This window comes from Palaemon carinicauda, chromosome 41 (assembly GCF_036898095.1).
Source record: "Palaemon carinicauda isolate YSFRI2023 chromosome 41, ASM3689809v2, whole genome shotgun sequence".
NCBI classification, from domain to species: Eukaryota; Metazoa; Arthropoda; class Malacostraca; order Decapoda; family Palaemonidae; genus Palaemon; species Palaemon carinicauda.
The window spans coordinates 21,685,849-21,700,848 of NC_090765.1; the positions used below are offsets into that span (position 1 = coordinate 21,685,849).

Consider the following 15,000-nt stretch of genomic DNA (forward strand, 5'->3'; position numbering starts at 1 on the left):
GGCTTAAGGTTTTTTTTTAGGCTTAAGGTTTTTTTTTTTTTAGGCTTAAGGATCACCGCCTGGCACAACAATGGTGCTTGGCTTCAACGCCTGGCAAAACATCGGTGGTTTAGATTTTCAAGGAAATGCCGTTTTATATTCTATTCGTTTTATATTTATTTCTGGTTGCCAAATCAATACATTTCCGGCATCATTTGATAGTCTTGTTTGAAGTTCTTTAATTGTAATAGGGAAAAATAAAACGCTGATTTTAGAATTGGCATTTCATTTCCTTTTTTATATTTGAGAAACTTGGAAGAACTTCAAACAGGGGTTATTCAATACCTTGTTGGTTTTTATATTTACTTTTTTTCTAATATCTATTTAAACAAGTCTAGTTCCCGACGGTGCTCAGCATAAGAACTAGCAGTTTCCTTGAAGACATGTACTTACGTTTTCCCTGTGTTAGCCATGGATGCTTAGTTCACATGAATATTGAAATGTATATGTATTCTGTATTTTATATTACCCCTCTGTTAAATTAAGATGTAAAGGCATCCGTAATAATTTCAAGTGCATTCCATTACAGCAAAGTGGTTGTATAGTAGCCGTGTGTGTGTTATGTTTCGTGATGACAGGGTTAACAATCAATGTATCTAACATTACAAATTTTGTAATCGATATTTTATATTTGTGTATGGTCTTATTACGTTACGTATCAATGACAAGGGGAAGAAACTTAAAACGAAGACCTGGATTTTTTAGTTTATTTGTAGCATAATGACGGGAAAATATTCACTTGCCAATCAGTGAATATGGCAAGTTGGTGAAAAGAGTGGGATTCCGAAGTATCAGGAGGAAAAGAAGACTTGGAAAGTATGCATAGATGAGGATGAAAGTGGTTTCTGAACAGAAAGGCCTGGTTTATTTTTGTGAAGTTATCCTAAAATAGGAGAAACGGCATTTTGTATGTATTAAATCTCTCTCTCTCTCTCTCTCTCTCTCTCTCTCTCTCTCTCTCTCTCTCTCTCTCTCTCTCTCTCTCTCTCTCTCTCATATGCAGTGACAATGAAGTTTCTTCTGTTCCATTGATTATTCCTAAGTTAACTCGTCATGAAAAGAGTTTTTTTTTTCCTTCTTCTTCCTCAACATACCAATATAACAGACTCAATCAGCACTGAGAGACAATTTTTTCATGTGTGCAAATATACATTTTATATTTTTTTTTTCTACGATATGCATTTTCCGTTTATATAGCGAATGGAACTAGAAGCTATGGATCCTTTTCCATCTCTGTAAGTCTAAGCGGGATGATAGTGATATAGTGTGTTGAATATGCATGTATATGTATGTGTGTGTGTATATATATATATATATATATATATATATATATATATATATATATATATATATATATATATATATATATATATTATATATATATATATATATATATATATATATATATATATATATATATACATATTATTATTATTATTATTATTGCTAAGCTACAACCCTAGTCGGAAAAGCAGGATGCTATAAGTCCAGGGGCTCCAACAGGGAAAATAGCCCAGTGAGGAAAGGAAACAAGGAAAAATAAAATATTTTAAGAAGAGCAACAATATTAAAACGAATATCATTTTATAAACTATAAAAACTTTTAACAAAACAAGTGGAAGAGAAATAAGATATAAGATAGAACAGCGTGCCCGAGTGTACCCTCAACCAAGAGAACTCCAACCCAAGACAGTGGAAGACCATGGTACAGAGGCTAAGGCACTACCCAAGATTAGAGAGCAATGGTTTGATTTTGGAGTGTCCTCCTAGAAGAGCTGCTTACCATTGCTAAAGAGTCTCTTCTACCCTTACCAAGAGGAAAGTGGCCACTGAACAATTACAGTGCAGTAGTTAATACCTTGGGTAAAGAATTATTATTTGGCAATCTCAGTGTTGTCAGGTGTATGAGGACAGAGGAGAATATGTAACGAATAGGCCAGACTATTCGGTGTGTGAATATGTAGGCAAAGGGAAAAGTAACCGTAACTAGAGAGAAGGATCCAATGTAGTACTTCTGGCCAGTCAAAAGACCCCATAACTCTCTAGTGGTAGTATCTCAACGGGTGGCTGGTGCCCTGTATATATGTATATGTATATATGTATGTATATATATATATATATATATATATATATATATATATATATATATATATATATATATACACACATATTCCTTTCCTCACTGGGCTACTTTTCTTGTTGGAGTCCTTGGGCTTATAACATCCGGCTTTTCCTGGTAGGGTTGCAGCTTTATATATATATATATATATATATATATATATATATATATATATATATATATATATATAAATATATATATATATATATATATATATATATATATATATATATATATATATATATATATATATATGTGTGTGTGTGTGTGCGTGTGTGTATTATATATATATTATATATATAATTTATTTATAGTTATAAATTTATGTATGAATATATATGTAATATATATATATATATATATATATATATATATATAAATATATATATATATATATATATATATATATATATATATATATATATATATATATATATATTATACATATATGTATATATATGTGTTTGTGTGTGTGTGTGTTCACCAAGTCTTTGTGGATGAGGTTGTTAGCCCCTTGCCCTCTACTTGGCTAAACCTAACGCCAGTAGTGTCAGTACCCATTTACAGCTGATTCGACAGGTGCAGGCCACGCTGAGATCGAAGCTGGGACCTGATTGTGAATTTAAGCATTTTTCGTACACATAATTATGTTCAGAAACATTAATCCTGCCTTTTATAATCAACAGTTTTGAGAATATCCAAACAAATATTTAGTTTTTATAATAAACTTTATTTTAATGCTTAATCTTAAATAACAAAAAGTAAAAAGGTTGCGTAGGAGATCCAGAGAAATGAACGTTATAAAAATGGTATGCGAGGTAAGAAAGCATAATTTGCTTCCCATGACAATGGAAAGTTCAGCGAAAAATTTAAAAAAAAATGGAATTGGATAAGGTACAGCATAATTGTTAAACTTAAGACTAACCTTAAATATACAAAAATTTACAACTGTATATCAACTCCCCTTTTTTTCAATCATTATTATATTCCATGATTTGGTGTTCGTCCTTAATAGGCAACACTTGAGATAATTCATTATTATTTGGTGTCTACAGTTCAGTTTTCGTGGTAAGGGGCTGGGGAGTTACTTTACCCTGCATTATTGGAACCAGTCTATCCCGGAAGATAGATTCTGGTATTCCATTTAACGTGATACAATGAATCGAATACGGAGCGCGTTGCATCCCATTCCTTGTATCTTCAACTTAAAAGGAGAACTGGATTCTGCCCTTCGAGATATGCTCGTTCCAGTAATGTCTCGTCAGTTCTAAACAAAATAGCGTTTCTCTTTTTATATGTAAAACTTCAAGTTTTACATCTATTATAGGAACTTGGAATAAACTTAGATAGGCTGGTTATATCTTTGACGCCACTTAAGATAGTTAAAGCAAAACCACGAAAATAAGATTATTATTTTGAACTATTGGCAAAAATCCCTGAAAACTAGCCCTATGTTCAGGTGGGACTTACTATTATCTCCTAATATTATAAGGCAATTACTGTTTGCTATTAGTGACAGGTACGATTAGTCGCCATATCTCAACTAGACTAAAAGTTAGGCAACAGAAGTTTTTTGGCTGGAAGCGGAAAGAGTATCAAAGAAAAATAAAGACTATCTAAAGCCCCCTTTTTTGATTTAAGAAGCAGGGCTAGTACAATACTCATCGGCCACAGAGTATCTCTTATGACTTCAGAACAACCGATTTGTATCCATTTTGATGTCTCAGAAATGGGTTGATCGTCTTGACCCAGGAGGTGTGGAGGAAATACGAAAAGAATCTATCGTTTAATAAGCGTGGTCCTTGATGAAGAGGCCAGCGTCCTCGGCGGCACCCCTGCAGGAGCCCCATTCGTACATGCCCTGGGCAGCTGCGCCGTTTGCCTATGCGAGGGAAAGAAGGAAATCCGTTAAATAAAGAATTCTGTGGTTATCACTCTTACTCAATACTAACCACCCCACTTACAAAATTGTTTTTACACTTTATACGTGTTTTTTTTCTGTAGATACTTAAATGTGGATCTATTTTACAGGGAGATAATTGCTAGAACCGTTTGGTATAATATTATCTTTACAAGTAATTAGCAGCCATCTTAATATTTTTAGACAACTAAATTAATATTGAATTGAGCGTAGACTTGTTCTATTTGATTTGCTCTTAACATTTTAAATTAATTAAAAAAATGTATTTTAGGTATCTCAGAGTATATTGCAGGTTAACTAGCCTTAACGTGGGACATGTTTTCTGAAATGTTTTGCACAACTTTATTCTCTCTATTTAATCATTTTCCCTGCCGATCACTTTTTCCATTGCTATCATTATTCCTATTCTTATTAATCTATCCATATAAAAAACATTCTATTTGAAAACACCATTAAAATGATTGATAACTCACCCTAGCCCTCCTGAGCAGTTCCTCCTGGGCAAGCTTGATGTTCTCATCCTTGCCCTGCCAAGCCTTGAGCACGGAGGCCTGGAGAGCCCTGCCGTAGCTGAAGGTGAGGGCCCAGGGCTTCTTGTTCACCCTGCATCTGTTGATGGCATCAAGGTGAACGGTGGCTTCCTCCTCAGACTGGCCACCGGACAGGAAGACGATGCCAGGAACAGCAGCTGGCACTGTACGGGACAGGGCTTGTACTGTGGCCTGAGGAGGAGGGAGACGATAATCCTATATTATTATTGCTATTATTAATGTTACTTTTGTTGTTGGTAGAAATAGCATTACTTTTGACATTGTTGCTGTTAGTATTCCTGTTAGTATCAGAATGGGTATGTTGAAATCTGTAAAATTACTCTTTGAATCAGTATGAATGACAGGCCATAGTGTCGAAAACCAATTATGACTTATTGAAGCATTAAGATGAAGATAACAGTAGAGGTACATTTATGTCGAGAGATCAACTGCCATACCTTTGCAACCTGTGCGGCGTTGAACTTGGTGGGGCATGACTGTCCAGCGGTGACCATGTTAGGCTTGAGGAGGGTACCTTCGAGATAGACGTGGTGGTCGCTGAGGGCCTTGTAGACGAAGGCCAAGACCTTCTCTGTGACCTTCTGGGCACGTTCCAGGTCGTGGACACCATCGGGAAGTACCTATAAAAGATACGCGAGCAATAGAGGTGCTTAGATAGCTAAGGACTGTTATGCTTTCAATAATTGAATTAGAAAATCTTGTATTGTAACATTAAGTGATTTTCTCCTTGTATTCGTTTATATTATAAAACTTTGAAAACTATGTATGACATGTGATCACCAGAGCTTTATAATAAAGGTTTTGAAATTGAGACTTATTAGAAAAAAAATTATCTTTTATGACTTCATAGCAGATAGAGAAAATATTTATGCATAAGATACCGAATTTTAAAGTGCATTTTCCAATAAACGTAAGAAAGCCACATTTGGGCTTTTAGAACAATTTAGTCTCATTGGTACCCATCTGGCGTAATTCTCCAGCAGTGTCATCTCTTACCTCAGGTTCGACAATGGGAACGAGGCCATTCATCTGACAGATGGAAGCGTAGCGGGCAAGGACGTTGGCGTTCTCAAGCATGGACTGGTGGCTGGGGGTGTTGTCGCCGATTTTGAGGACACAACGCCACTTGGCGAAGTCGCAGCCATCCTTCTTGTACTGGGCGCAACGCTGGGAGAGATCATCGAGACCCTGGGTGGTGGTCTCGCCCTCAGAGCCCATCAAAGGCACCACACCCTTGTCTACCTGAAGGGAAAAGGAGAGAAAGGTTGGAGAAAAGAGGAAGTCACTTTGGGGGTCATCGGTATTTGCATACCTGATTTCACAAGTAAGTAAAGTTATGCTTTAAAAGACGGGGTTAAGGTGTTCCTAAAATTTGAAAGGAATGAAAAAGACTTAGGAAAATGGATTTCATGATAAGGTGTGTGTGTGTGTTGTTTTACTCTTTCCTTGAATTTTGTTTTGATTCCATTCAGACAATAAAAACGAATACATTGCTAATCATATGTCAACGTCTTTTGACTTTGTTGGCTCAAGATTCACTCTCCTGGTGAGTTAAAACATAGGCTGTTTCATTTATGCAATATCTTGAATAGTGACTCAGAGCCCCTTGGCTTTCAATTGAGACTATATAGTCCCTCAACTCTTACCTTGATGCCGGGAATGATACCCATATCCTTGATGAGCTTGACGAAGGGGGTACCATCGTCATGGTTCTGATAGACGGTTTCGTGGAAGAGGATTACGCCAGAGATGTTTTCGGCTAATTTCTGTGGGAGGTCATTGAGAAAAAGAAAGTATTCTGGTTAGCAATTGCTACAGAAGACATTTATTCTGTTTATTTCGTTGTGAATCATCTATATGCAGTTAGTAAAACATTTGAATGAACTAGCAAGAGCCAAATAAGACTTATTATGAATTGGCGCGTCCTTTAGCATGGCTCTTTATTGTATCTTGGCGAGAGAAAGAGTCTTTGATAAGTATTGTTGCAGTACATTTTTACATAAACATGATTAACATAAAGTATATAAAAATCTATTTACCTTGTCGGTGGTGAAAAGAAGCTGGCGGTACTTGCGCCTGTTATCATCGGAGTTCTCGACTCCAATGTCAGACAGGCGCTTGCCCATCGTGGCCACAGATTCGTCAGCAGCCAAGATGCCCTTGCCTGGGGCAGTGATGGCGTCAGCTATCCTCTTCAGCTCATGGCGGAGGTTGGCGTCGGGGTATTCGAAGTGAGTGGTCATTTTGGATCTGCAAGAGAAAATAAAGGACTTGTTTTGATTCATGAATTTACGCATCTTTTGAGTTAATATTGGCGAAAGTGGTTGCGTATTCTTTAGCAAAATTAAATTTCTATCTGTCAATTGGGTTGCAAAGGTGACTTTTTGCAAAAGTCTGCACATAAGTTTAGTTTTCAAAGGAGAAAATGATAAGGTATTGCATTAAAACATGACTTTTTATTTGAGGTTTAATGTTTATTGGTTAGGTGCAAATAAGTTTCAGGTTTTGACAAAATATTGGTATTATACTACAAAAATTTGGGATTTTCGTTGATAAATGTAGAATGGTTTTATTTTATCTAAAATCTTGAGTTTTATTATATTTCACATCAAGAAATGAAAATCTGTTTTTATGAACTAAAGAACTTCTATCTTCGTCAAATATGATAAGGGATTTCGGAATGTTTGCAAATTGAAGTTTCATTTCAGTAACTGGGCTAATGATTTAGGTGGAACATTTTAGATAAATATGCGGATTTTATTCATGTTTACTGACATAGTATCTTTTAGTTGTTTGTCTCAATGGATTTCAATTTTCTATGTAATCCCTTCACTCACATATTACTTGAAGATCCGCCAAATGAAATTTTGTATTATTATTATTATTATTATTATTATTATTATTATTATTATTATTATTATTATTATTATCATCATCATCCATCTCTGACTAGGAAATAAAACGCATTCTTGTTGATGAGTGGATCATTTGATGAATTAACTTAATTACGCGACCATATATCAATATTACCATACATTCAATCAATTCATAGATTAGTCTTATTTTGAATTCAATTTCTCAATCTCTCAAAGCACGTACAACGCCCAAGAATGAAGTATACGAATAAGTAAATGCAAGAAGGCACAGGTTATTCACTTCTGACATTGAATAGTCACCTTCGTTGCCCTTGACCTCGAGCAAGGAGACGCACCCTTGCCAAGTCAAGAGTGTTTACACCAAATATCTTTCTTTGTGTAAAATATTTTTAATCTTATACTAAAATCTATGAAGATTGAATTTAATGCCATTTTTTATATATGTAACAGAAAGGCCATATTTTATTTTAAGAAAATCCCATGTGATCTGTAGCCCCCGGGTGTATTTTGAGAGTCAGCTGAGCTGAGCCTGCCGGAAAGGACCGAAATAGTCATTTGTTTGTTGCTGTGCCAGAATTGGCACCTGCCAAGTACGCCTTTGAGGAAGCGAGGGGAAATTTCTCGTTTTGTCTCTTTTATTCTTTTTTAATGTTATTACTACTATATTTGAATGATATTGGTTTTTTCACTGTAACACTTGAACACATATTGGAAATTCCCGTTTGATGACCTCAAATATACAAAATGGAAAGGATGGTAAGAGAAGAACGAGGAACGAGGAAAGTATTTGAGTGAGAGAAAGAGGAAAATATAGATGAAAGTAAATGAAAGAAAGAATCCTATGTAAAACAAAAACTGTCAATTAAAGATTCCCAATTCAGGCAATTACACATTCCCAGTTCATGTAATTAAAGATTCCCAATTTAGGTAATTAGTTTTTTTCACTGTAACACTGGGACACATATTGGAAATTCGCGTTTGATGACCTCAAGTGTGATTTTTTCCCCGATAAATTGAAATGAAAAGTGGGCTTCTGTGCCCGTATTTTAGGAAGACTGTCAATAGGTGTATGGTTATAAAGAACGGAAGTAAGGGGTTCCACTTAAGTAAGCAATTGAATGATTAATCTGTTTCGTTGATATTTACATCCACAGTTTTTTTAAAGGAATTTATTTCTCACTTAAGTCACAAAGAGAATCGTATGAACTTTGAAGCAACGCGTCTTATTTTTAAAGAACTTTTTCTTAATTTTATTCAAAGTTGTGTGCTGATTATGTTATTATGGAAATATAAGTTAATGTATTTTGTCCACCATTCCAAGGCTCGCTTTAATTCAAAAATAAGAATTATGATGACATTTACTTTATCAACATTGTGGTTTGATTTATGGAACAGCTTATGAAATTAGAAACGGAAGTTTTCATTTAATGTTACTGGTGTATTTATTAAAGTTAAATTTCTTAACGTTAAATAACTCTCTTTACAACTTCCATCCTAGTGAAGAAACTTAAACGATTTCGGATTAAATCTTAGCTTCAAGAATTTAAAATTCTTAGAATGTTATCTTTCAAGATATACGAGTCACAAAACACCTCCTAATCACATATCGGTCACAATAAGATAAAATTAACAACTGAGCGAAAAAAAAAAAAATTGCAAACTTCTGCATATCACACGAGTCACGTATAATAAAACGCACATTCTATAATGATAATAATAATAATAATGATAATAATAATAATAATAATGATAATAATAATAATAATAATAATAAAAGAAGTCGAACTTTGTTTACCTTTGGTGGGTGTGGTGCCTGCGTTGCCCGACCGACTAGTGGTGCCGAAGAAAGCCTGCTGGGTGCTAATATTGCCTCCTCTCTCCTTCAAACGCCCTTCCCCCTTTCTCCCTTTGTGGTTCTTCCTTCTCCCTCCTGGCATCCTGACGGTGCCCAACCCCCTCGGCCATGCCTCGCACTGCGTTCGTTTCCCCCTTCTCGCAAGTTGTCTAAATTGCATGAGACTCCTAATGGCTCTCGTATTTTTAATTTTATTTTAAATATTTATTTCTTTTTTGCGCAAGGGGGTGGGGGCGGGGGCGGGGGTTGCTATCTAAATTTTTGTTGGCTACTTGTTTCATCTTTGTACTATGTCCAAATTCACTTTCAGAATTCTAGTTTTAACTTTTTTTTTTTTTTTTTTTTTTTTTTTTTTTTTTTTTTTTTTTTTTTTTTTTTTTTTTTTGACGTACAACTATTTTTGCCTTTGTAGGATCTCTCTTCTTATTGGCGGGTGGTTCCTCCTATGGGCGGTCCTTTCTACACCATATCTTGTATCGTTGGCAAGTGATTGGTTGACCCAAACTTGAGGGGGGGAAATGCTCCCTTAACCATTCCAAATGACCATCTTTCGTTTCCTAGGTTTCCATCGGCAGACAGAAGGACATTGCGGAAGTGGATTGCACAATGAAAACTGTATTTCTGCAAAGGTATTGTTGAAAGAGTGGGTGGGCCTTGAAAATTTCTCGTGGGAAGGCTCTTCTTAGGTTAACCATTCCTACAAAGATATTCCAAATTTTAGGTGTATGCATTGTGGACATTGTACTTGAATTAGCTTTTGTTGCTTGGAAATAAGGTCTTGTCGAAAAAATGAGGGTCATGTGATTCATAGAGAAAAGTAATTGACTGTAGCCTATATAAATACAATACACATAACAATATATATATATATATAAATATATATATATATATATATATATATATATATATATATATATATATATATATATATATATGTGTGTGTGTGTGTGTGTGTGTGTGTATGTATGTATGTATGTTACCGTAAATATGCGAAATCTGTTATTATGCATAATCAGTGAAAAATTTTAGGAAATAAGCGTAATTCCCTAAAATCCTGGTAATTTTGCAAGATAACGGTTTTAAACGTGGTTAGTATACAAAATAACTTACTGACCCAAAGAGTCAATAATACGTCATAACAATAAAGATTTAGATGGTAATGGAATTTATATATATATATATATATATATATATATATATATATATATATATATATATATATATATATATATACACACACAGTATGTATATATACACACATAGACCTATATATATATATACATACATACATGCTATTGCTTTTATTTATGGGAGATAAAATGTGCATGTATGTATAGTATTATATAATTGCGTGTTTTGTAGTTACTAATCGTAAGTCTTGGCGTTCGGGATCTGCTAATGTAGGCATTCCAGATGTATTATATATGTCCGTTATGCCATGCACACAATAAAGAAAAACATACGATACGCTTATATCTTTAGACGCCTATCGGTTGCTGTGAACGTTACCATATCATGATGGTTTTATGGTAGTAGGTTGGCCAGGTCACAAGCCACCCGTTGAGATACTCCAGATAGTGCTGCATTGGATCCGTCTCCCTGGTTACGGCTCAGTTTTCTTTTGCCTACACATAAACTATTCTTTGCATATTCTCCTCTGTCATATACCTAACAACACTGAGATAACCAAACAGTTCTTCGCTCATTATTATTATTACTATCCAAGCTACAACCCTAGTTGGAAAAGCAAGATGCTATAAGCCCAGGGGCTCCAACAGGGAAAAATAGCCCAGTGAGGAAAGGAAATAAGGAAATAAATAAATGAAGAGAACAAATTAACAATAAATCATTCTAAAAACAGTAACAACGTCAAAACAGACATGTCATATATAAACTATTAACATCAAAAACAAATATGTCATAAATAAACTATAAAAGACTCAAGGGGTTAACTATTGCACTGTAATTGTCCAGTGGCTACTTTCCTCTTGGTAAGGGTAGAAGAGACTCTTTAGCTATGGAAAGCAGCTCTTCTAGGAGAAGGACATTCCAAAATCAAACTGTTGTTCTCTAGTCTTGGGCTGTGTCATAGCCTCTGTACCATGGTCTTCCACTGTCTTGGGGTAGCGTTCTCTTGTTTGAGGGTACTCTTGGGCACACTATTCTATCTTATTTCTCTTTCTCTTGTTTTTTTAAGTTTTTATAGTTAATATATGGAAGATCCATTTCAATGTTGTTACTGCTTTTAAAATATTTAATTTTAATTGTTAATTACTTCTCTTGTAGTTCATTCTAATTTCCTTTGCTCACTGGGCTATTTTCCCTGTTGGAGCACTTGGGCTTATAGCATCTTGCTTTTCTAACTAGGGTTGTAGCTTAGCAATTAATGATAATGATAATAACTGCTCTCCATTTATTTGTTTAATTAAGTTAAAAATGCCCTTTGATATAATCGTGGTAAAGATGGGGATTATATCTGAGTCAGCCCTCATTGTTTCCTTATTTTTGAGAAATATAACTAAAATCATATCGAAAAACATGCTTTTGTTAAGTGAGTTTAATTATGTCCGTTCATATATTTCTAAAAAATAATGTTTATTGAATAATTATCCCTTTATGTTTTGCTAAACATTTTTTTCATAATTTATACTGTAAACACGTACTGCATCCATCCTTAGATACTCGTATATATCATAATATTTTTATATAACATATTCGCCTAAATGCACAAGGAGATCCATCATTCACACTTGAAGGATGGCACTTATATTAATTTTAATTATTTCAACTTCACGTGAGCCAATAGAAATACATTTTAATCCAATTCTAACAGATGTAACTCATATGATCTAACACTTTTAGATTCTTGGCTCAGATTCAGTCTTGAGTCAAGAAATGAACTGTTTATTCTCGTCACGCATTTGGCAAGGAAGCCGTCTTGTGTATGGGGAGAGCGTGTGGACTGGACTTCAGGTGTATATTTGCCTTCCAGATTTTTTTACGACGTTTTTAATCCCATGTCATCTTAAATTCACAGTAGAGAATGAAAGAAAATGTATTTTATGTTTTACTGACATTTCTATAGGTTAAGTTATTGTTTTATTTTTATTCACCATCCAAATGTTAGTTTTTCTTTTTAAAACTATGGTATTTTTAAGAGGCTCTTGAGCTATGGTAAGCAGTTCTTCTAGTACAAGGACACTCCGAAATCAAAGCATTGCTCTCTAGTCTTGGGTAGTGCCATAGTCTCTGTACCACAGTTTTGGTTAAAAGTTCTCTTGCTTTAGGCACACTTTTCTATTTATTTCCTTATTTCCTTTCCTCACTGGACTATTTTCCCCGTTGGAGCCCTCTGGCTTACAAGATCCTGCTTTTCCACCTAGGGTTGTAGCCTAGCTAGTAGTAATGATAATAATAATAATAATAATAATAATAATAATAATAATAATAATAATAATAATAATAATGAGGATGATGATGATAATATGATTGACATTCTCTAGATTTGGTTAAAAGATTACTTGGATTTCAAAGTTGGTGAATCACCGTAAATGTTGCTATTGCTTGTAGTAATTTGAACGTCGTGTGTGGTAGCTGGAAACTGAATAACGTTTCTGACAACATGTATCTGATTCGTTGTAAAATATCCTATTAAAGATTTGTCAACTCACTGGAAAATCATTTAAACTTGCTTTAGATACCTTTAACATACGATAATTGGCCATTTATCGAGTGATTTGTTGAACGTAAGCGAGTTTTACTATCGAATGAATTAGTGGTCTTATGGCCTAATCCTTCTGAAGACTCGATGGAAATTGATTTTGAAGTTTATTAAACTTCAAAGTTGACTTCTATGTTTATGCATCCTTTGAAAGAGTCTACTTCATGAATTTTAATGTTACTGGGTATAAGATTATTATTTTAGCAGTGACCTAATTATTGAAGTTGATGGTAAGTTTCAAGTTATTTTAAATTAAACCGAAGTAAATGCTTCCGGAAACAATGGTACAGTTAAGTGTTCTTTCAGCCGAAATTATTCAAGTTAATATTTTTTTTTATTAAAATTGTTTTGAATAATATTAAAATAAATAAAATTAATAATTTTTCATTAACTCGTCAGCGCTTTAATTTCAAGTCTCTTCATATAATTATCGGGGTCGGTGTCAACGTCGGCTTCCCAGCTTAATATGTACATTTTCATACTGTATACCTACTTGCGTACATCATCTATCCTCTTATGAGTATGGACAGGATTCTTAGTGAATAATGAAATGACACGTCGAGATGTTGACTTTACAACATGTCAGTTTCCTTGCAAATTAGAAATATTTGTTAGGATTCTAAAGAAAGTTCTAAGTGAGCGTATGACGACACAAGTTCATATGGGTTGCGGTGGCCTATTGGATACATTCCTGCCTGTCGGTCTGCCGGACTGGGGCTTGAGTTTCGGCCAAGCTCGAGAGTTTTTAGTTGAGTCTTCAGCCTCACCATCCTATATTCCATTTCTTTTAGCGATGCATATTTGCAGACTTGCAGCGGTGCCCTTTTAGCTCGGAAAAGTTCCCTGATCGCTGATTGGTTGGACGAGATAATTCTAACCAATCTGCGATCAGGAAACTTTTCCGAGCTAAAAGGACACCGCTGCGAGTCGGTGCAAATCTGCCTCGATAAAAGAAATGGACTATAGTAGTCTTCAGCCTCACCATCCTAGTAGTCTACCTGCTTGGCCCTCCCTGGTCCTAAGTTGAGACTCTAGGGCAGTGCCACTGTCCCTTACCTCTGCCATTCACGAGTGTCCTTTAAACCTTTAATCCTTACGGGATTGAGTGAGTTAGAACTTTAGAACTTCAAAAGTTCAAAGTTGGAGCAAATGTATTTATGTTGACCAGACTGACATGAGTCTTTTTATAGTTCATATGTGACATATCTATTTTTGACGTTGTTAATAGTTTATATAGGACATATCTGTTTTGACGTTGTTACTGTTTTTAGAATGATTTATTTTTAATTTATTCTCATCATTTATATATTTCCATATTTCCCTTCCTCACTGGGCTATTTTTTCCCTATTGGAGCCCTTGGGCTTGTAGCATCTTGCTTTTCCAACTGGGGTTGTAGCTTGGCTAGTAATAATAATAATAATAATAATAATGTTAATGTGGCTTTGATCTAGATTAAAAATCGGTTATTGAAGGTAAAACGCTTCGCTTTTAGTGTATTGAAGTCATTGAGATATGCAAATGGTAATGTTTAAAGTTATTTATAGTGTAATAGGCATTTGTTGATAACTTGTGAAAAGGGTCTGTCACGCCTTTGTGATCTTATAAGAGACACGACTTTGTTACAAGTAAACATTTTAATGCTGGAGAACATAAGGGGACATAGTTGCCTCTGGTGTCAAATTTTACAAAATTGCAATTTTTTTTTCTTTTTTTTTTTTGTATCCCAGTGTTGATAACTTTAGGACGTAATGATGCGTCACGTGCATCTTCAAATTTTTTATCATGGGTTTTTAACATACGTGGTTGCATTGACTGTTTATACTGACAATAAACGAAATGGGGTGTAATGATGGCGTGACGTGCCGTAAGATGCCATGACACTGCTCAATAAGGATATAAATCTACTTGTATGCAGTA

At 34.7% G+C, this 15,000-nt stretch overlaps 1 protein-coding gene and 1 long non-coding RNA gene across 2 annotated transcripts in view; one reads left to right on the forward strand and one right to left on the reverse strand.

Annotated features, from left to right (window-relative positions):
- The window catches only part of LOC137632311 (uncharacterized), a 192,027-nt gene that overhangs the window by 129,190 nt on the left and 47,837 nt on the right, over window positions 1-15,000 (forward strand). The gene's annotated exons all lie outside the window — the stretch shown is intronic.
- LOC137632310 (fructose-bisphosphate aldolase-like) lies at window positions 3,794-9,459 on the reverse strand. The gene is made up of 7 exons (XM_068364226.1): window positions 9,302-9,459; window positions 6,670-6,880; window positions 6,277-6,396; window positions 5,627-5,872; window positions 5,068-5,250; window positions 4,553-4,801; window positions 3,794-4,040 (listed from the first exon to the last, which is right to left on the reverse strand). Exons 2-7 carry the CDS (start codon window positions 6,871-6,873, stop codon window positions 3,945-3,947), a joined length of 1,098 nt encoding a protein of 365 aa, XP_068220327.1. The 5' UTR covers window positions 6,874-6,880; window positions 9,302-9,459; the 3' UTR covers window positions 3,794-3,944.